A 23,299-nucleotide genomic window follows, 5' to 3' on the forward strand; every position below is an offset into this window, starting at 1 on the left:
CGACCCCATGGACTGCAGCAAGCAAGGCTTCCCTGTCCTTCACTCTCTCAAACTCATATGTTTGCTCAAACTCATGACCATGAAATCAGTGATGCCACCCAACCATCTCATCCTCTATCATTGCCTTCTCTTCCTGCCTTCAATCTTATCCAACCATCAGGGTTTTTTCCCAATGAGTCAGCTCTTCACATCAGGTGGCCAAATTATTGGAGCTTCAGCATCAGTACTTCCAAACAATATTCAGGGTTGATTTCCCTTAGGATTGACTGGTTTGATATCTTTGATGTCCAAGGGACGCTCAAGAGTCTTATGGTAGCAGTCGCTAAGTTGTGTCCAACTCTTGCGACCCCATGTACTGTAGCCTGCCAGGTTCCTCAGTCCATGGGGATTCTCCAGGCAAGAATACTGAAGTGGGTTGCCATTTCCTTCTCCAGGGCAAGAGTCTTATACAGCACCACAATTCCAAAAAACCAATTCTTTGGGGATCAGCTTTCTTTACAGTCCAACTCTCACATCCATACATGAAAGTGAAAGTGAAGTCTCTCAGTCGTGTCCAACTCTTTGCGACCCCATGGACTATCTAACCATCCCTTTTGAAGTCAGTTGGCATTTAGTCTGTTTCCCTTCCATCATCTTTTCTGCTGTCTTGAAGCAAGCCAACCCAGGCTGAACATGAATGTGGTGTTTCAAGATGCTTTTCTAGGAAAGGGCCCTGCAGCCAACACACACTTCTGCATTGGACTCCTAGGGTCTCTACTCAACTGGGGTCCTTCAGCCCTCAAGAGGCTTGGAGCAATTATACTGTTTAAAAACAGAGCCCAAATGTGCAACAAAGCATATACAGAGTGTGTACATCCACTGGCTCACTTTCTAATTACAAAACCACATGTACACTACTGAAAATTCAGAATCCGTTATTAAACTGTTAGTCATTAGACTGCAAATTTGTAAATTATATTTCACGGCTGATTCTGTGTAATGAAGTGGATTCCATATTTTTGCTCCAATTATGTCTAACAGAGATGCATGGCATGGCTTAATGCAATTTCGAAGCTCCTAAGGAGAACCATTTAATTGCTCATATGGTAATGTCAGAGAACCAGACAGCTCAATTTATAAAACAAGCCCTGCCATTCATCCTTTTATAAGCATTTTTTAACAATGACTTTTATACTAGTGGATTTACATCACTTTCATGTGGGATATTAAAATAGTCTGCCACTATCAAAAGAAGAAATAGTATATATGTAATGTTAAAATATCACTAAAATTCCCACAACATAAATGTTAGAGGAAAAAAAATTGAAACTCAAATGCAAGATAACATAGTAAAGGAGGTCTGGGAGTAACTCTCAACTTTTCAAAGTTGTAGGAAACTAAATTTATTTGGAAGAAAAATTATTTGAATTAATGGGGGAAAAATACTTATTTTTGCCTTTGGCTAGAATTATATCAACTCAGTTATGAGGTAATACTCCTATTATTTGGATTATGTTACATTTATCATTTTATTCTATTTCATTTTTCTGAAAAACTGCTGGTCATGATCTGCTAAATTGATCTGACATCTCATATATAGGATGTAACTTGCAGTTTAGGGGATGGGGACTCACACCATTTTAATGGATGTCACTGAAAATTCATACCTGGTAATTAGTAACAGAATAAACAATAATTTGTTAATAGACATATTTTATTAACTGAGAAGTTGTTTGTAATAACCTTTCAAAAATGGACACTACAGCAGAAGAAGAATAAAATCCCAGGGCCAAAGATTTGGAAACCACTGCTCTCCAGGGCTTCCCTGATGGCTCAGACGTTAAAGAATCTGCCTGAAATGTGGGAGACATGGGTTTGATCCCTGGGTTGGGAAGATCCACTGGAGGAGGGCATGGCAACCCACTCCAGTATTCTTGCCTGGAGAATCCCCATGGATAGAGGAGCCTGGTGGGCTACATGGGGTTGCAAAGAGTCAGACATGACTGAGCAACTAAGCACAGCACAGCTCTACATACACTAAAAATTTTTTCAGCTTTCAAGGTGTTTAATTGAGCCCTTGAACACATTTTGTTCAATTAAACCAGCCCACCAAAGTGTGACCCAAAACTATATTATTCACTTTCACATGAAGGACAGAAATAAAGGACAGAAATGATATGGAATTAACAGAAGCAGAAGAATACACAGAAGAACTATACAAAAAAGATCTTAATGACCCAGATAACCATGATGGTGTGGTCACTCACCTAGAGCCAGATATCCTGGTGTCTGAAGTCAAGTGGGCCTTAGGAAGCATCACTACGAACAAAGCTAGTGGAGGTGATGGAATTCCAATAGAGCTATTTCAAATCCTAAAAGATGATGCTGTGAAAGTGCTGCACTCAATATGCCAGCAAATTTGGAAAACTCAGCAATGGCCATAGGGCTTAAATGTCAGTTTTCATTCCAATCCCAAAGAAAACCAATGCCAACGAATGTTCAAACTACTGCACAACTGCACTCATCTCACATGCTAACAAAGTAATGCTCAAAATTCTCCAAGCCAGGCTTCAACGGTATATGAACCGTGAACTTCCAGATGTTCAAACTGGATTTAGAAAGGCACAGAAACCAGAGATCAAACCGCCAACATCTGGTGGATCATTGAAAAAGTGAGAGAATTCCAGAAAAACATCTATTCTGCCTTATTGACTATGCCAAAGCCTTTGACTGTGTGGATCACAACAAACTGTGGAAAATTCTGAAAGAGATGGGAATACCAGACCACCTGACCTGCCTCCTGAGAAATCCATATGCAAGTCAAGAAGCAACAGTTAGAACTGGACATGGAACAACAGACTGGTACCAAATCAGGAAAGGAGTATGTCAAGGCTGTATATCACCACCCTGTTTATTTAACTTATATGCAGAGTACATCATGTGAAATGCCAGGCTGGATGAAGCACAAGCTGGAATCAAGATTTCCGGGAGAAATATCAATAACCTCAGATATGCAGATGACACCACCGTTACAGCAGAAAGCAAAGAAGTAAAGAGCCTCTTAATGAAAATGAAAGAGAAGAGTGAAAAAGTTGGCTTAAAACTCAACATTCAGAAAAGTAAGATCATGGCATGCGGTCCTATCACTTCATGGCAAACAGATGGGGAAACAGTGGAAATAGTGTCAGACTTTATTTTCTTGGGCTCCAAAATCACTGCAGATGGTGACTGCAGCCATGAAATTAAAAGATGCCTGCTCCTTGGAAGAAACACTATGATCAACCTACACGGCATATTAAAAAGCAGAGACATTACTTTGCCGACAAAGTTCCACCTAGTCAAAGTTACAGTTTTTCCAGTAGTCATGTTTGGATGTGAGAGTTGGACCATAAAGAAGGCTGAGAGCTGAAGAATTGATGCTTTTGAACTGTGGTGTTAGAGGAAACTCTTGAGAGTCCCTTGGACTGCAAGGAGATCCAACAAGTCCATCCTAAAGGAAATCAGTCCTGAATATTCATTGGAAGGACTGATGTTGAAGCTGAAACTCCAATACTTTGTCCACCTGATGTGAAGAACTGACTCATTTGAAAAGACCCTGATACAGGGAAAGATTGAAGGCAGGAGGAGAAGGGGATGACAGAAGATAAGATGGTTGGATGGCATCACCGACTCAATGGACATGATGAGCAAGCTCCGGGAGTTGGTGATGGACAGGGTGGCCTGGCGTGCTGCAGTCCATGGGGTTGCAAAGAATCAGACATGACTGCATGACTGAACTGAACCGATGTGACTATACACAACTGCCAAAACTCAAACTGTGTGTTTTTAGTGCATATAAATCGTTCCTTAATTTTTAAAAAAGGAGGGCAAATTGATTGAGTCGACTGAAAAGAAATATTCAGCAAATAACAATACAAGTGGTAACAAAGTTCACAAACAGTATATGAATAATGGCTATTTTAAAAATGCAGACCTAAACCTTCAACATTTGCATTGGACATAAAAAAGTCACTACACAGACATTATCACAACATCATAAGTCAAGTATGGTGGTGGTTTAGTCCCTCAGTCATGTCCAACTCTCGCAATCCCACGGACTGTACCCTGCCAGGCTCCTCTGTCCGTGAAATTCTCCAGGCAAGAATACTGGAGTGGATCCTCAATCCCTTCTCCAGAGGATCTTCTTCACCCAGGGATCAAACCTGGGTCTCCTGTATGCAGGCTGATTCTTTATTGCTGAGCCACCAGGGAAGCCCAAATCTACTATACTTCAATTAAAAACAAACAAACAAATCACTACCTTTCTTCACTACTCTTCAAGGCAATCAATAAAGCTCTGAATTGATGTTTTTAACATTCCACCTACTCTTCAGCTTTCCACAGCTTTCTAAGCAGGTTTAATCCTGGATAGTGATAATCATGCAAGTATCAACTCTCCAAACACCATACATTTTCCTCCCAGGTGAAAACATAGCAGAAAACATAGAGAATGCCTGCTGTCTAGCACTAAACAAGTACCCCAAATACTACGCATCTCTGAGAAGCAGAGTTTCTCAGCAGCAGCAGCTGCTGCATGAACACAGCTGTTCCTTTCAGGTTAACCATGAGAGATGACAGGGACCCTCCAAGCCGACAGAGCACCTTGCAAGCCTGACTTTCTCACTGGGGCCTCAGTTCTACATGTCTAAATACTTTTATGTAGTGCCAACAGAAAATAATTTAGTTAAGAACCAGGCACTCGCATCTGTTTGTCTTTTAAAAATTGGACACTCTTGGAAAATCTTTTATTTTTAACTATCATAGACTCTATGTGTGAGTGTTTGAGAACATGAAGACATCCTGTACTTACTGGCTTCTTAAGCAAAATATTTTAGTTGAAAAGGGATATACAAATGTGGCATAAGGTGTTAGTATGTAACCTTACAAATCCCTCAAGAAAAGAGGCAGAAAAGAACAGACAGGAAAAAGAAGGGGCAAAAATACACAAATAAGAGGGGAAAAATCTGGTTATCAGTAGGGATGAAACACAGTTAGTGACACCAGATCAAATCTGGCATCACAAGGAAAAAGGGCCATCAATTCATTGCCATAAGATACATGCTGGGCAGGCTTCCCTGATGGTTCAATGGTAAAGAATCTCCCAGCGAATACAGAAGACACCGGTTCGATTCCTGGTCTGAGAAGATCCCACATGCCACAGAGCAACTAAGCCTGTGAGCCACTGCTGAAGCCTGCGCACCAAGGGCCCGGGCTCTGCAACAACAGAAGCCACTGAGATAAGAAGCCGCACAGCACAGCTAGAGAACAGCCCCCTATCGGCGCAACTAGAGAAAAGCCCGCTCAGCAAGAAGACCCAGCACAGCCAAAAATAAATATATAACTAAATTTAAAAAATTGTTTTAAGATACATGCTGGGAAGACCAGGGACCCAAAAATTTCAAAAACTGTATATTCCAAGAGACTACTACTTCTGGAGAATCAATTCACTTAGACATTTTATCATGAGTGCCAATAACTACAAGGAAGGAAAAATACCACAACAAGCAAGCTCTAGTTCTAAAATGTTTACTAGTTTGTTTGGAACCACATAGAACCACATACTTAACTCTGGAACAAAAAAGAAAACCGCCTAAAGAAAAGCATGCTATAGTCACTGGGAAAAATAAGTCACTGAGACATGCTTCTTTAAGAAGGTGTTTCCTAGGACTTGGTGGGGGGATCAATTCAGAAAGATAAAGATATCCATTGCCCTTATCAATACAATTACTTCCAAAACTGAATTGGAATTATGCAGATTTAATGTTGTCAACCTTATCTTAATGAGAATTCTCAGGAAAGGAAACCGTCAATTCTTGAAGCCTCTATGTATCTTTAGGCCTTTACTGAGTAAAACTGTGACTCTGCTAATATTCAGCTATTTCCAGGGGCCAAAACCAGCAGTTTCATAGGACCCCACCCAATACAATGCCCAGTCTAATAAGCAATTCAGTCTCACTAGGTTACTGAAAGCCTTATAGCAGCAACATGCTCAGTGTCACTGAGTTGCACCTTCAAATAGAAGACTTTATTTTGCTGTTTCTACTTTTTATGCATATAGAAAAAAGATCTTAGAAAAGTTTACTGCCCCTCAAGTCATTTGAAACTCAATGCCTTTTCCATGGGCATTAGAAAGTAGATAGGGTCCCAGGCTGGACTCAAGAACTATCTAACATTAAGGCAGCTAAACACTTAACATCTGCCACAAAGGAAACAACAAAAACAAAAACTACTGTTGACAGTAACAGAAATTAAACAAATATTAAACTCAGAATAATTTTATAGCCCTTAAATATTGTTTGGAGAGAATGGATTCGATTTTAGCTAGATAAATTTCTGAAAGGAAGTTCTGGATACTTTCAATGTGATTGGAGGCATATAAATACATGTATCTTTTAATATCTGATTTAACCTAAAGAGACAAAATGGCTTCTTTTCTCTTAATTTATATGCTAACAGCAGTAACACTGGGAGCTTCCCCGGTAAAGAATCTGCCTGCAAAGCAGGAGACCCGGGTTCAATCCCTAGGTAAGGAAGATCCCCTGGCGAAGGGAATGGCAACCCACTCCAGTATTCTTGCCTGGAGAATCCCATGGACAGAGTCTGGCAGACTACAGTCTGTGGGACGGCAAAGAGTCGGACACAACTGAGTGACTAACACACACTTAAGCAGTAACATTAGGCACAAATATAAAGCAAAAAAATGCATTATATTTACATTTAGAACAAACCTAGAAAAGTCAAGATTCTGAACTAAGTATTCTACCTAAAGAATCTCTTCCACATAAACTTTCCGACCACTCACTCAATGCCCTTTGTTTCTTAATTCCTGTGCTTCTTTTCATCCCTCTTCACTATACAAAGTGCTTCCCGGATTAATCAGTTGGTAAAGAATCCGCTTGCAACGCAGGAGACCCCGGTTTGATTTCTGGGTCAGGAAGATCCCCTGGAGAAGGGATAGGCTACCTACTCCAGGATCCTTGGGCTTCCCTTATGGCTCAGCTGGTAAAGAATCTGCCTGCAATGCGGGAGACATAGGTTCGATCCTTGGGTTGGGAAGATCCCCTGGAGAAGGGAAAGGATACCCACTCCAGTATTCTGGCCTGGAGAATTGGCGTCACAAAGAGTCAGACATGACTGAGCGAACTTTGACTTGCTATACAAGGCTTTGCCTAAACTTGTATGCCCCCTACTGTAACCTCTTTCAGAGATCATATCTTATGCATCTTGTGTCCCTTTCTGAACACGGCACAGGGCTTTGAGTATAGATGACCAGCAATAAAAAACCTGAAGTCAAAGTGCTCTGGGTGAAAACAGATGACATTAAGCTCAAGCAACTGCTATCTATAATTATAACTCAAAATCCTAGGTAAGATGGAATACCCACGCCTGGGGAACACCAATAGCTCTACTGTTAACTATTGCATATCTTGAATAAACTGCATCTGAAATCTTGAATAAACCAAGAACCACAGATGTCACAAATGTTTGGGATCAGGAACTTTGCGCCATTTTTCCCTGACACCCAGCATTTAAGAATCACTTACTGCCCTAGGCACCATGCACCTACATGCAAAACCCTCCATCACAATAATGCAGAGGTCAGCTTTAAATGAACATTATAGGTGTTCATCTCCTCACGGAAGTCTTCCTTTTCTCTGTAAGAGTGGGATCCACAAAGGCATATCACAGAAACTACTCATTTCAAGTTTGGCTCATGGGGGCTCTTTCTGTGAGCATTTAAGTAAAGAGCAGGGATAAAAATTCTGATAGTTCTTATCAGTAATGGTCAGCAATGTTCCCACCATGCAGCTCCTGTTGCTCCTCATAAACAGTGAGGTGGGAACAGAATTTTCCAAAGTCAAGTCCAAGGGATAGGGGACACTTAACTCTGGATGAGCACAACGATCAAAAATGGGCTTGGTAGTAACTATTTAGGTTAGAAACAGGCTCCAAGTTGCCTCTCTTAGAACCAAGAGTTAGATATACAATAAATAAATTGGCCCCGCTCTACACCACTGTCCAACAGAACTTCTGCGGCGATGGAAATGTGCTATTGTCTGTGCTGCACTACAAACCACGTTGTGACTGCTGAAATGTGGCTCATGTGACTGAAGAACTGAATTTTAAACTTACTCAATTTTAATTAATTAGATTTAAATTTAAACTGCCAAATATGGCTGATGGATGGTGCAGCTCTAGATTCTCTAAGTCAGTGGTTCTCAACCAGAGGGGATCCTCTCACCCCAGGGGACAAACTGCCTCAATTTGAGATGTTTTTGGTTGTCACACTGTCGGGGAGGAGATGCTACTGGCATTGAGCGGGTGGAGGTCAGGAATGCAGCTAAACACCCCACAGTGCATAGGATGGCCCCCACGGCAGAGAACAACCCAGCCCAATGTCAGGGGTGTCAAGGAGGAGACATCTGCTCTAAGTTTACTCAAGGCTGGAATTAAAGTAAATGCAAAACAAACTGCAATACACCTTGTCTAAACATAATACCCAGGAAGAATGAGGTTTTTTTCCTAAGCAACAGGAAAAGGTCTGGGCTGTTCTACAAGTTTAAAGTAGCAGGTTTTTACTAACAGGTGTATGTAGGTGTGCTGAATACCTCATTAAGATCTTCAGCACCAGTGTTATTACTTCCTGTGGCATTTTTAAAACTTGGATCAACATTTTAATTAAACATAAGTAAACACTGTGACACTCGTTCCTTATGAGTTGGACATACAGTATTGATGGTTTGAGGCTCCTACTCTTCTAGTTTGAATTTCTTGCCCCTTGAATTACACTGGGCTTCCCTTGTGGCTCGGGCTTCCTTTGGCTCAGACAGTAAAGCATCTGTCTACAATGCAGGAGACCTAGGTTCGATCCCTGGGTCAGGAAGATCCCCTGGAGAAGGAAATGGCAATCCACTCCAGTACTATGGCCTGGAAAATCCCATGGAAAGAGGAGCTTGCTAGGCTACAGTCCATGGGGTCGCAAAGAGTCAGACACGACTGAGCGACTTCACTTTCCCTTTCCCTTGTGGCTCAGCTGGTAAAGAATCCGCCTGCAATGTGGGAGACCTGGGTTTGATCTTGGGTTGGGAAGATCCCCTGGAGAAGGGAAAGGCTACCCACTCCAGTATTCTGGCCTGGAGAATTCCATGGACCATACAGTCCATGGGGTCGCAAAGAGTTGGACATGACTAAGCGGCTTTCACTTTCACTTTAATTACCCTATCTCTAGTTTTTCCGGACAATAATTTTGAATACAAAAAGACAACTGATATATTGTGAAAGAAAAATCAAGGCAAGGAAAAGGCTCTGTCATCACAGGTTTGCAGTCTGAATATTACTTAAAGAAAAAGCAAGGGTACAAAATGACATTTGGACCAAAGGAAATGTACTGAGTGATCCTATTAAACAGCGGTGACACAGTACAGTGTAGAGTGAGAGAGATTACTTGAAATTTTAGAGGATGGGTATTAAATAACATTGTGGTTTTTGTAGCGAGTATTAATCATGCAGGGATCAGTTTAAAGGGGATCATTCAGAACTGCTCAAAAGGTTCTTAAATTTACACATACTAGCAATGTAGAATTTAACACAGAATCGTCTGTTCCTCAAAGAAACCAGAATAATGGGCACAATGCAATGTTTTACTTTGATGCAAACTATTTTTCAGAACACAAAATCCTCAACATTCATATTACAGCAATGCTTTTTCTTTTCTGCCCACTTAGCACCAAGAGAAACTGTTCATTACAAGGAAAGCCCTCTATCGCTTCAAGGAATATAAAAATAAGACAAAGTACTAGTTCTGAAAAACTTACATTCAAAGTTTCCACACTGGCCAAAGGCAGAGACTTCCAGCCCACACGTTCTGAATTCCTAAAAGATCACTGTAATTGTGAATACGCCAGGCTTAAGCATGTCGGAGTTTCAGTACCTCTTCAGATCTTCATTTGAAGAGTTTAGATCTTTTATTATCAATTAACTCTTAGGGACCAAACACTGTGATATACTGATCAAATACCAAAAAAGTAGTATGTAAAGCAGGATTCCAACTCACTCTTTCCTAGATTTGCCTGTAATGAACTATTCCTGGAGGAAAACACTCCAGTTCTTTCAGTTTCTAACGGAAATGACACAAAGCTGCTCCCATCTTCTTTATGAAATTGGAAAGGAAACAACACTGAGGGGAAATTGTTAGCATCATTTGGTATTCAACCACTGGTCCACATGAGCTGTAGACCTGGGGTTCTGGGTCTCGGCACTACTGATCATCTCTGGCATGGTGTCTGTCCGGAGCAATGTCGCATGTTAGCGGAATCCCTGGCCTCTACTTACTAGGAACCAGAGGCCCCTCCCTAATTCCTGGTTGTGACAACCAAAATATGTATCCAAACGTTGACCAAATATCCCCCGGGGTGGGAAAAACTGCCTGGTGGTTGAGAAACACTGATTTAGACTGAAAACTCCAAAAAAAGATAGACACTGTGTTCATCAAAAGCCTGGGAAGGCTGTTCCTAGGCAGAAACATTCACCACAGAGGCAGTGGAATAAAAACATATTATCTTTGCCCTTTCTTGATTCCTTCCACCCAATTTATGAGGAATAACCAACGTGTAGGCTAAATCGCATGTGAAGACCTCTGGCTCAACTTGTAGTTAACTCCCTTCAACTCGCCAGTGACAAGTGAATAAATCTATAGCAGCTGCTGCACTGAAAAAAATGACCAAATATTTGCCAGTTCAAAATTAAAATAAAGCAGTCTTAAAACACTACCATCGCTCCTGAATCCCACATAACTGAAAAACCCGGTCTGGACAAGCAGACTCCCAAGGAAGGACTCCGGAGGCGGGCAGAAAGTCGAGGTCTTAAGGTAGGGATCCGTGAAGAAACCTAAGCTCTGGTTCTCGTTTACCCGCCCTAAATCCGGGACAATTAGAATCCATTTCACATGCCAGAGCGGTCAGCTAGGTACACCACGCTGCTGTTCTCCCAAGAGGAGACCAGAGGAAAACGCTCCTTCCAGTGGTTTTCCGACTGACCCCAGGGTCTCCCTTGGCCACAAAAAGGGGGAGCCAGAAAGTTGCGCGGCAGCAGCATCGCCCCAAACGAAAGTCACCATCTGCAGAAGCCCCGCCCCTTTCTGGACCTCAGGGGTCTTTAAACTACCGCATCAGAATCACGTGGGGACCTTGTTTAACCCACAAATCCCAGTCTCGCCCCCCTGAGGTTCGGACTTCGAGGCTGAAAATCTGGATATTTTTTCCTTAACCAAGGGCCCCAGGTGACTCCAAGGCACGCTAAAGAAAGCAAACTCGGAGACCGCAGACAACCTACAGGTTTGCAGTTGGCTTCGAAACAACTGGGGCTTCATTCCAGGCGCTTCTGGGGCCGCAGACTGCTGGCTCTGTCATTCGAGAGGGCGAGCCGAGCGGAGGCAGGCGCCACGGTCGGCCCCGAGGCCCCCGACTGGGCTCCGGGTCGCTCGCAGCCCCCGCATAGAACCCGGCCCCGAAGACCCCTCCCGGTCCACGGGGACCCTAGAGACCCCCGGGCCCCGTGACGTGACCAGGGCCCAGCCGCGAGGGCCGAGACGGACGCCCTCGCAGCCAGACCACCTCAGGCGGGCCCGTTAGCCCCCGGTCCCCTCCCGGGTCACAATGGCAGCTCCCGAGCGGCAAACAGTCGCCCCGGAGGAGGGGGGTTTCGGGTCGCCGCGCCGCGTCCATCCCCAAGCTACGGACCTTCTTCTCCAGGGACGCGTCCATGGCTGAGGCGGCCGGTGGAGCCAGAAGGAGGCTCGGCAGTCCCAGGCGCTACTTCCGCCTCCCGCGCCCCGCCGCCGTTTCCACGCTGGCAGCGCTGACGTCCAGCGCGCCCGCGGCGGGCAGGGCCGAGATGAGGTGGAGCTGCCTAACAGCGCCGCTGGGAGGGGAATGCGGGTCTCGGGGTGCAGAGGTGGGGGCGGGGGCGGGGCGCGGCGAAGTGGGGCGGGGCGCGGCGCGGAGGGGCGGAGCCCGCGTGGAGGCGGGGCGCGGCTTGAAAGGGCGGGGGCTGGGTGGGGGCGGGGCGGGGGTTGCGTGGGGGCGGGGCCCTCCAGGCTTCTGTTCCTGGCCGTCTCGCCGGCTAGCCCAAATGGTCCCAGGTGAGAGACTGTGGCCCCGTTCCAAACGCTCCTCAAAAAGCCTGTCGCGGGCGTCAGGGTAGAAGTGTGATAATTACAAGATATCAGTCATGTAGTAAAATGGTGGAGATGCTAGTAAACTCACCGGCACTTCCGGGCTTAGTCTCCCAAGCTCCCCCACTATCAACATCCCTCAGGAATGGAACAGGCCATTCCGCCACAGAATGGCGCAGCATCGGTGGTTTCCTAGGTGCTAAGGGCTTCCGCGGGTTTCAAGTATCGGACTGCATCGAGAGTACCGGCTGCTCTGAAAAGGCCCTGGTCAGAGCTGTGGTGGGCTGCCGTTTATGGGGTCTCACAGAGTCGGACACGACTGAAGTTACTTAGCAGCAGAGCTGTGGAATTTGTCTCAGATCTTCCCGCAGAATTTTAGACGTTCTGAGACAACCGGCACAGTCTCTTTCTTCATGTCGGGACACAATTATGACTTGTTAGATAATAATGATAATAATAGATCAGCGGCTGCTCTTCCATTTTATGCTACAGCAGCCCTGTGATGTAGAGATCATCATTATCCCGGTTTCACAGTGCCAATCTAGGTAGGATCCCAGCGCCTGTATGCTACACGTACTGCCTCTATAACCACTCCCACCCCTGCTGTATAATCATAAGGTATTTCCAGGGAATGAGGGAGGACATAAATGTCCTATTTTCCCCTGTAAACGAGAGAAACTGAAATGAACTAGTCTATTGCTGTTGCAGTCCATAAACAATTCACCACTAGAACACCGATGATACTACGACCACAGAAACATTCATTTTCTCTCTTTTTGTGCACCTCTTCTGAAACGTGTAAATGACTGGGTCGCATTTCAGTGTAGTAATTACATTGTTTGAGCTCTCTAACTTGAATCAGATAAATTGGCCAGTTATGTTAATAAAATTATATTCTACCAAAAGATGCCTTGTGTGTAGATTTAGAGTGTACAGTGGGAACAATTAAGGTTCTCTAGACAGCTCTGCAAACAAAAAAATGATAGATTTCTGCAAGAGTTAAAAGTGGAATGTACCTCTGCTTGAGCTAAACAACTCTCCTTTTCAAACGTGTTATCAAACAGAAAAGTTGTTATACCATGAACACCTATATGCCTATTCTGCAGTGAACATTTACCTATATTTGCTTTAATATTGTATTTACATCAGTATCCATCTATCTGGGACTTCTCCAGTGCCTCAGTGATAAAGAATCTGCCTGCAGTGTTGGAGACACAGGAGATGGGAGTGATCCCTGGGTTGGGAAGTTCCCCTGGAGGAGAGCATGGCAACCCACTCCAGTATTCTTGCCTGGAGAATCCCATGGACAGATGAGCCTGGCTGGCCTCGGTCTCAAGCAGTCTGAAGTAAGCAAACAGACTAAGTAAGCAATCCATCTTTCTATCCATCAGTATACCTTATGTTTTGATACATTGCAAAGTTGCAGACCTCAATACATTTCACCCTTTAACACCTCATCCTTTGGATATCATTAAAAACTCCTAATTTTTAAAGCCACCTCCAAGTATCTGGATTATATTAAAAAGTAGAGTCTACAAAACAAATAATAGAGATGTGAAATTTATTGATACATTATCTATTTTAAAAGTAGACTTTAAAACTCAACATGAAAAAGTGGGAATAATTGGTTCATTCAGTATTTACCCAAATACTTATTGACTACCATCTTGGACAGTCAGGGGCTAGACATACAAGAATAAGGCAAGATCCTGCTGTTAAGAAAATACTAAGGCAGAGATTTTTACTTTGGGACCTAGGAGGAGGTCTGAAACTCCTGAAACTATGCTCCAAATTTTGCACGAGTGCATTTTTCTAGAGAGAATAAGCATAGCTTTCATTTTATACTCAAGTCACACACACACACACACACCTGGAAAAACAAAACCATTAGCCTATAGATAAACAGCTAAATTATAATACAGCATTTTATGGGCTAGTATGAAGAGAGGGTCCAATGAGAAAAATATTGTAGGAAGTCAGAACATGAAACCACTCACTGTGTGGAAAACTGAGCTTATACATTCTGATATAGACTTTTCCTGATTAATAGACAAAAAGCAAACCAAATAAAGGAAGTTTGTGGTTATTTTTCCCTTTGGGTTTTTGTTATACCCTGAATAATATTTACATACCCACAACATGGGCTTCCCTGGTGGCTCAGATGGTAAAGAATCTGCCTGCAACACAGGAGACCTGGGTTCAGTCCCTAGGTTGGGAAGATCCCCTGGAGAAGGGAATGGCAACCCACTCCAGTATTATTGCCTGGAGAATTCCATGGACAGAAGAGCCTGACAGGTCCATGACTGTCAATAAAGTCCATGACTATTTGCAAGGGGTTGCAAATAGTCAGAAACGACTGAGCAACTAACACATATACATTATACTGTAGTTTTTAAGTCTTTAAGTTTTAAAATCAACCAAGTTTCATATATGGAATATATATTTATTATTCATCGTTGTTGTTCAGTTGCTCAGTCATGTCTGACTCTTTGTGACCCCATGGACTGCAGCACTCCAAACTTCCCTGTCCTTCACCATCTCCTGGAGGTTGCTCAAACTCATGTCCATTGAGTCATTGATGCCATCCAACCATATCATCCTCTGTCACCCCTTCTTCTTCTGCCCTCAGTCTTGCCCAGCATCAGGGTCTTTTCTAGTGAGTCGGCTTTTTGCATCAGGTGTCCAAAGTATTGGAGCTTCAGCTTCAGCATCAGTCCTTCCAATAAACATTCAGAGTTGATTTTGTTTAGGACTGACTGGTTTGGTCTCCTTGCAATCCAAAGATTGCAATCCAAGGGACTCTCAAGAGTCTTCTCCAGTACTACATTTCGAAAGCATCAGTTCTTCAGAGCTTAGCCTTCTTTATGGTCCAACTCTCACATCCATATATGACTACTGGAAAAACCATAGCTTTGACTATGTCAAAAATCATAGACCTTTGGTCTATAGACTTTGTCTTTGGACCTTTGTTGGAAAAATGACATCTCTGCTTTTTAACATACTGTCTAGGTTGGTCATAGCTTTTCTTCCAAGGAGCAAGCGTCTTTTAATTTCATGGCTGCAGTCACCATCTGCAGTGATTTTGGAGCCCAAAAAAATAAAGTCTGACACTGTTTCCACTGTTTCCCTATCTATTTCCCATGAAGTGATGGGACCAGATGCCATGATCTTTGTTTTCTGAATGTTGAGTTTTAAGCCAACTTTTTCACTCTCCTCTTTCACCTTCATCAAGAGGCTCTTTAGTTTCTCTTTGCTTTCTGCCATTAGGGTGGTGTCATCTGCATATCTGAGGTTATTGATATTTCTCCTGGCAATCTTGATTCCAGCTGTGCTTCATCCAGCCTGGCATTTTGCATGATGTACTCTGCATATAAGTTAAATAATCAGGGTGACAATATACAGTCTTGACGGACTCCTTTCCCAATTTGGAACCAGTCTGTTGTTCCATATCCAGTTCCAACTGTTGCTTCTTGACCTGCATACAGGTTTCTCAGGAGGCAGGTAAGATGGTCTGGTGTTCCCGTGTCTTGAAGAATTTTCCACAGCATATTGTGAACCACACAGTCAAAGGCTTTAGTCTAGGCCATGAAACAGAAGTAGATGTTTCTCTGGATTTCCCTTGCTTTTTCTATGATCCAGCGGATGTTGGCAATTTGATCTCTGGTTCCTTTGCCTTTTCTAAAACCAGCTTGTATATCTGGAAGTTCTCGGTTGACGTATGGTTGAAGCCTAGCTTGAAGGATCTTGAGCATTACCTTTCTAGCATATGAAATGAGTGCAATTTTATAGTAATTTGAACATTCTTTGGCATTGTCCTTCTTTGGGATTGAAATGAAAACTGATCTTTTCCTTTGGCCGCTGCTAAGTTTTCCAAATTTGCTGGCATATTGAGTGCAGCACTTTAACAGCATCATCTTTTAGGATTTGAAAGCTCAGCTGGAATTCCATCACCTCCACTAGCTTTGTTCATAGTGATGCTTCCTAAGGCCCACTTGACTTTATACTCTAGGGTGTCTGGCTCTAGGTGACTGATCACACCATCATGGTTATTCAGGTCATTAAGACCTTTTTTGTATAGTTCTTCTGTGTATTCTTGTTACCTCTTAATATCTTCTGCTTCTGTTAGGTCCATATGGTTTCTATCCTTTATTGTGCCCATCTTTGCATGAAATATTCCCTTGGTATCTCTAATTTTCTCGAAGAGATCTCTAGTCTTTTCTATGCTATTGTCTTCCTCTACTTCTTTGCACTGTTCACTTATGAAGACTTTCTTATCTCTCGTTATTCTTTGGAACTCTGCATTCCAATGAGTATATCTTTCCTTTTCTCCTTTTCCTTTAGCTTCTCTTCTTTTCTCAGCTATTTGTGAGGCCTCCTCAGACAACCATTTTGCCTTGTTGCATTTTCTTTTCTTGGGGATGGTTTTGGTCACTGCCTTCTATACATGTTACAAACCTCCATCCATAGTTCTTTAGGCATTCTGTCTTTCAGATCTAATCTCTTGATTCTATTTGTCACTTCCAATATATATTCATAAGGGATTTGATTTAGGTCATACCTGAATGGCCTAGGAATTGAAGGCAGGAGGAGAAGGGGATGACAGAGGGTGAGAGATGGTTGGATGGCACCAGCGACTTGATGGACATGAGTTTGAGTAGGCTCCAGGAATTGGTGATGGACAGGGAAGCATGTGGCAATCCATGGGGTCGCAGAGTCAGAGATGACTGAGTGACTGAACTGAACTGAACTGAAATTGCCTGTAAAAAATAGATTCGAATCATTTTTACTACTTTAAAAATTTGAGAGAGAAGTATGCAGTCCCTAAAGGCGACTTGAGGTGGTGACCCTGAGACTATTTGATTCCTAACTTACTTTGTTGGTTACATCAAGTTCACTAAGAAAGTTTTTCTTTAAAAAATCTTATTGTTAAAATATAGAAAACAACTTAAAAGAAGTGAATTGTCATTGACTAATACCCTGTAAGCTTCACCCCCAATGAAAGGAGCCTTCTCAGACACCCTATAAACAATCACACTTTCTCAGACAATCCTAGTTCCCTCCCAAGAAAAAATAGCCATTTCCTATATTTATAGTAATCATTCACTTACATTTTCTTTGCAGTTTTATCACCCAAAGATGCACCCCTCACCATTACAGTTTAGCTTCATCTTTAAAAACAAAAACAAAAAACACCTATTCATATCTGTATCCTTTAATCTCTTTTAATCTACAGGTTTTCCTATATATTTTTCCTCCTTTGCAATTTAATTGTTGAAGACACCAGATTATTGTTCCAGATTTTCCTTAGTCTGGATTTTCCTCTGTTCGGTATATTTCCTGCAGCTTGGCTGTTGAATCTACGTTTAATCAGATTCAGATTTGAAGTCTGCAGAAAAGAATTCAAAGATGGTGTTGTTCTCTTCACCAAGAGGCACTCAGTGTCTGGTTTTCTGTCTTTTTGTGTTGTTAGAAGGCAGTAAGTAGTCCAGTCTCTCAGTCATGTCCAACTCTTTGCGACCCAATGGACTGTAGCCTTCGAGGCTCCTCCATCCATGGAATTTTCCAGGCAAGAGTATTGGAATGGGTTGCCATTTCCTTCTCCAGGGGATCTCCTGACGCAGAGATCAAACCTGGATCTCCTGCATTGCAGGCAGATGCTTTTACCAGCTGATCCACGATTCTTTAACTTATATTAATTCTAACCTCAGTGGAAGAGCTGTGAATTTTTAAAATACCATATACATTTTTACATCTGAGGAAGGTTTTTCAAGAGTATAAATCCAAGCTATGATTTCATGTCACCGTACTTTCCATTTTTAAGATTCTTGTGTTTTTGTTTTATTTTTAAATTTTATTTAAGTTTTTGGCTGCACTGGGTCTTCATTGCTGCATGTGGGCTTTCTGTAGTTGCGGCAAACTGGGGCTACTCTAGTTGTCGGGTGAGGACTTGCTTGCTGGAGGACTTCTTCAGCTCTAGAGTTCAGGCTCAGGACTTGTGACGCCCGAGTTTAGTTGCCCTGAGAAATGTGGGATCTTCCCGGACCAGGGATCAAACCTGTGTCCCCTGCATTGGCAGGTGAATTCTTAACCTCTGGGCCACCAGGGAAGTCTGTCATGTTTGTTTTAACATAACTTCAGACTTACGTACAAGAAAAGTACAAGGAATTTTTGAAAACTCTTCACCCAAATTCCTCAAATGTTAACATTTTACCATACTTGCTTCATTGTTCTCTCTTTCTTAAATAAACCCACACATTTTTTTTTCCTGAATCATTTCATAGTCAGTTGCAGATGCTCCCCTTGGTTTCTCAACAATTTGACGTATATTTGTGAAGGACATCCTCCTTCACAGCCACAATACAAGCACCAAAATTATGAAATTGACATTGATACTGCAATATTTTCTAATCAATAAACTCTATTCAGATCTTGACAATTGTCCCAGTAAAGTCCAGGAAGGCAGAAGTCTAGAATAATGCATTCTAGAATAGTTCCTCCGACTTTGTGTTTCACAACAGCGAAGGGTACAGGCCAGATACTTTGCAGAACGTCCATCAATGTGAGATTTCCATCTACTTTTAGAAGGTCCTTATGTTGATATTTCAAATACGTAGTGACTTTCTTCATACAAATGTCCAGAGCCTCACCTGATATAAAAATAGATTAATGTCTTATTGTTCACAAATCTCAGGTAGTGAATAATCATGTTTTCTTCCCTAGAAGCTTGTAAAAGATTACAAACTATTCTTTCAATGGTAGACTTTTAAATCAAAGGTGTAAATATTGACTTATGCCCAGACCAGCTTTTCCTTGATTAGTTCTGTAGCATATTTTCACAGCTCAGATTCTAGACCCAAGTCAGTCTGGGGTCTTAAAGCTGTGCAAGTGAAAGCTCCTTGGACAAGTTGCTTAAGCTCATGATGTTTGGTTTACTGATCTGTAAAATCTAGGTTATACTTAACCTTTTGGTGTGCTTTAGCATACGTTTGTATGCTTTTTTTTTTTTTTTCAGCCGAGAAGCACGTCAATAAGAACTTCTCCTCGGACCCCCTTCCCTTCCAGTTACTGTCATGGTCTGAGTTTTCATGACACAAGCACCACCAACTCATTTCGTTTCTTGTTTGTTTGTTTGTTTGTTTGTTTGTTTGTTTTTGGCTGCGTGGAGTCTTATGTTGCTGCGTGAGGGCCTTAGTCGCAGTGCGTGGGCTTCTCTTGTTGGGGCTTGTGGGCTCTAGAGCGTGGACCCGATAGTTGTGGCCCGCGGGCTTACTTGCCCTGCAGCGTGTGGAGTCTTCCTGCTCCAGGAATGGAACGCATGTCGCCTGCATTGGCAGGTGGATTCTTAAACACTGGACTACCAGGGAGGTCCAGCCAACTCCTTTCAGTCTAGTTGCAGCTGCTTTCCCCCAAGCGAATCTCATCCACCCATAGAATCTTCTCAATCCATTTTACCTCATGTCTCAGCTACACCGGATCCAGATAATCACCCTCCTTTGGCAACTGAGACTTTTCTTGCTTCCTAAAGTATCAGACTCTCTTGGTTGTCCTCTCCTCTCTGCCCTTGCTCAGTCCTTCTTCCTCTACCTAACATATAACCACTGGATCTCCTCAGCACTCATCCCTAAAGTCCTTTTCTTACTCTATACATTCTCATTCTCCATTATTCACTTAACATCTCAACATCTTGTTTTTCAAACTGAGAGTCACCTCATTAATGGGTTGTGAAATCAGTTTACTGGGTCATATCTAGCAATTTTAAAAAAATCAAATGGAATAAAAAACATCAGAACCACATGGTATATGGAATAAGAATATTAAGGAGAAACACCAAATGTCCATCAACAGAAATAAATTGTGGTTTGGCCATACAATGGAGTAGAATATTATACAACAGTAAAAAGGAATAAAGCACTGATATATGGAATAGCACAAAGTAGGGATTAGCAAACTTTTCTGTCAAGTGCCAGACAGAAAGTTTTTAGGCTTTGTGGACCATTTGTCTCTGTTGCAGCTACTCAACTCTGTGTAGCATGAATGTAGCCATAGATAATACATAAAGAAATGAGTCATGACAGTGTCCCAATAGAACTTTATTTATAGGCACTGAATTTTGAATTTAATTATTCTGATTTGTTAAAGTTGTTTGAAAATATAAAGCCATTCTTAGCTCTTGGGTCTTTAAATAAACAGGCAGTAGGCAAGATTTGGCCCATAGGCTAGAGTTTGCTGATCACTGCCATAGATGAATCTCAAAAACATGAAGCTGAGTGAAAGAAGCCAAACCCAAATTAATACAGATGCTAAATATGTCCTTTGTGATTTCATTTATATGAAATTCTAGACAATGCAAACTCATCTATAATGACAGAAAGCCTGGGGCCAGGGGTCAAAGGGTTTCCCCAGCGGCTCAGGGGTAAAAGAATCTGCCTGCCAGTGCAGGAGACTCAGCTTTGATCCCTGGATCAGGAATATCCTCTGGAGAAGGAAATGGCAACTCACTCCAGTATTCTTGCCTGGGAAATCCCATGGACAGAGGAACCTGGGGGGTTAAGTCCATGGGTCACAAAAGAGTCAGACATGACTGAGCAACTGAATAACAACAAGGGGTCAAAGGGAATTGAATGTATGGGGGTATTAGGGGACTTTTGAGGGTGATAGAAATGTTCTGTATTTTTAAAATATTTCTTTATTTGGCTGTGCTAGGTCTTAGTTGCAGCACTCCAAATATTTTCACTTGCCTCATGCTGAATATTTTTACTTGCAGCTTGCAGGATCGTTAGTGTGGCATTCAGGATCTAGTTCTCTGACCAGAGATCAAACCCTGGGCCCCTGCATTGGTAGTGAGGTGTCTTAGCCTATGGGCCACCAGGGAAGTCCTCAGTTTGCCTTTAAAAAGGCTTTACTGAGGGATTTTCCTGTTGGTCTAGTGGTTAGGACTCCACACTTTCACTGCTGAGGGCCAGGGTTCAATCCTTGATCTGGAAACTAAGATCCTGCAAGCTGAATGGTGTTGGATGGGGTGGGGTGGGGTGGATGGGGTAGGTGAGGGGGGTGAGGGGAATAGGGGTGGGGGCTTCCCTGAACCCTTTGGGGAACTCAGGTTTTGAGGGAGGACATGAGCCCCCCTGTCTCCAAGCTTGGCCCTGCAATAGACTTTGCTCTGATCTAAACTCTGAAGTTGATGTTTGTGTGGCCTCACCGTGCAGTAGGTACTCAAACTTGCCATCAATAACAAGTTCTCTGTTAACAATTCTGTTCTCTGTTAAACAGAGAAACTGGATCCTCTGCTTATAAGCCTTCCTTGTTGCTAGAATAAAGTGTATGTCCTTCACATGGCCGAAAGGTGTGGTATTACCCTTTTCAACCTCTTTGGTCTCAGCTGTCATTCTTTGGGCAATGTCATCAGTACTTACAGGCACCTATGTGTCTCCTTCAATGTACTTAGCATAACTGTAATTAATTAGTTATTTAATGCCTGTCTCCTCTGATAGACTACGAATGCAATTTCTGTAAAGATGGAGTCTGTCTTAATCTTATTTTGTCCTTAAGGACTAGCAGGTAAGCTCTAAAAAAAGTTGTGTGATGAATGGATGAATGAATGAATGATGAATCTATATGGCATGATGTGTGGATTTTATTTCTAGACATTTCCATTATTTTCAATCTGGTTTTAATGGGTTTATTTATTGCTCAGTTTCTAAGTTGTGTCCGACTCTTTGCACCCCATGGACTGCAGCTTGCCAGGCTTCCCTGTCTTTCACTGTCCCCTGGAGCTTAAAGACACTTCATCTTCCAAGTGGCGATTTTTACCTCCCAAGTCTGGGCAGGCCAATGTCTAGGATGGAGTGGGTGTTCAATGAGTAGTTACTGAATGCCTTGATTCAACAAATATTTTCTGAGAGTCCACTATATGCCAGGCAGTATTCCAGGAATCAGGAATACAATAATTAAAGGAGATTTTTAAAAATATATTTATTTATTTTTGGTTGCACTTGGTCTTCATTGCTGTGAGTGGGCTTTCTCTAGTTGTAGCAAAAGGGGGCCTCTCTTGTGGAGCACAGGTTGCAGGCACAGGGGCTTCAGTTGTTGCAGCTCTTGGGCTTTGTAGTTGTGGAGCACGGGTGTAGTTGTTCTGGGGCATCTGGAATCTTCCTAGACCAGGGATCAAACCCGTGTCCCCTGCATTGGTGGGTAGATTCTTATCCACTGTACCACCAGGAAGTCCTTAAAAGAGATTCAGTTCAGTTCAGTTCAGTTGCTCAGTCGTGTCTGACTCTTTGCAACCCCATGAACTGCAGCACGCCAGGCCTCCCTCTCCATCACCAACTCCCGGAGTTTACTCAGACTCATGTCCATCGAGTCGGTGGTGCCATCCAGCCATCTCATCCTGTCATTCCCTTCTCTTCCTGCCCCCAATCCCTCCCAGCATCAGAGTCTTTTCCAATGAATCAACTCTTCGCATGAGGTGGCCAAAGTACTCGAGTTTCAGCTATAGCATCATTCCTTCCAAAGAACACCCAGGGTTGATCTCCTTCAGAATGGACTGGTTGGATCTCCTTGCAGTCCAAGGGATTAAGCCTGTGCATTTGGGAGCATGGAATTTTAGCCACTGGACTACCAGGGAAGTCCCTTTACTAAGATTTTAAACTACGTTAAAAGAACATTTAAGATGTTCTTTTCTTTTTGTTTAAGATGTTCTAAGCAGGATTTTCGAGTATATTGAAATTTTAGGTGACATTGTAAAAAGGTGAAATAGTATAAAATGGTAATTTTACCTTTCATGTGTCTCAGATTTATATTTTATGAAAGAATTCGGTCTTCTCTAACATTTGTTATTGTTGTTCAGTCACTAAGTCATGTCCGACTCTTTCGTTGTATACCCCAAAAGAATAATGAACAACGACATTAACAGACAATATAAAAAAAGAAAAACATGTGTAGATGTTGATACACATGAAAAGGTATCAACATTACTAGTGATTAAAAAGTGCAAAAATCAAGTGAGATTTTTGCCTGTCAAACTAACTGGGGTTTTTTTTTGCTAATAATGTTAATCTGCTGTTACTTAGAGTAGAAGAAATAATCTCATGCATTGCTGCTTGAATTTCA

At 42.5% G+C, this 23,299-nt stretch overlaps 1 protein-coding gene and 1 long non-coding RNA gene across 3 annotated transcripts in view; one reads left to right on the forward strand and one right to left on the reverse strand.

Annotated features, from left to right (window-relative positions):
- Positions 1 to 11,862, reverse strand: part of PDXDC1 (pyridoxal dependent decarboxylase domain containing 1) — a 54,807-nt gene extending 42,945 nt beyond the window's left edge. Inside the window, exons 1-2 of one of the 2 annotated variants that reach the window (XM_042240056.2) lie at positions 11,757 to 11,862; positions 9,834 to 9,891 (exon numbers count right to left, since the gene is read on the reverse strand). Coding sequence is in view for 1 of the 2 variants with exons in the window: in XM_004020787.6 (XP_004020836.3) it covers positions 11,757 to 11,780 (24 nt within the window). In the remaining variant the exon portion in view is untranslated. The remainder of the gene's footprint in view (positions 1 to 9,833; positions 9,892 to 11,756) is intronic. The other variant, XM_004020787.6, reaches the window with a different exon arrangement.
- Positions 11,863 to 12,110: 248 nt separating this feature from the next.
- On the forward strand, positions 12,111 to 21,521 carry LOC121817833 (uncharacterized). Its single transcript, XR_006057890.2, has 3 exons — positions 12,111 to 12,157; positions 13,340 to 13,553; positions 19,203 to 21,521. It is a non-coding gene; the product is annotated as an uncharacterized LOC121817833 (long non-coding RNA).
- The last annotated feature ends 1,778 nt before the right edge of the window (positions 21,522 to 23,299 follow it).

The sequence above is a fragment of the Ovis aries genome, chromosome 24 (assembly GCF_016772045.2).
Source record: "Ovis aries strain OAR_USU_Benz2616 breed Rambouillet chromosome 24, ARS-UI_Ramb_v3.0, whole genome shotgun sequence".
Classification (NCBI taxonomy): domain Eukaryota; kingdom Metazoa; phylum Chordata; class Mammalia; order Artiodactyla; family Bovidae; genus Ovis; species Ovis aries.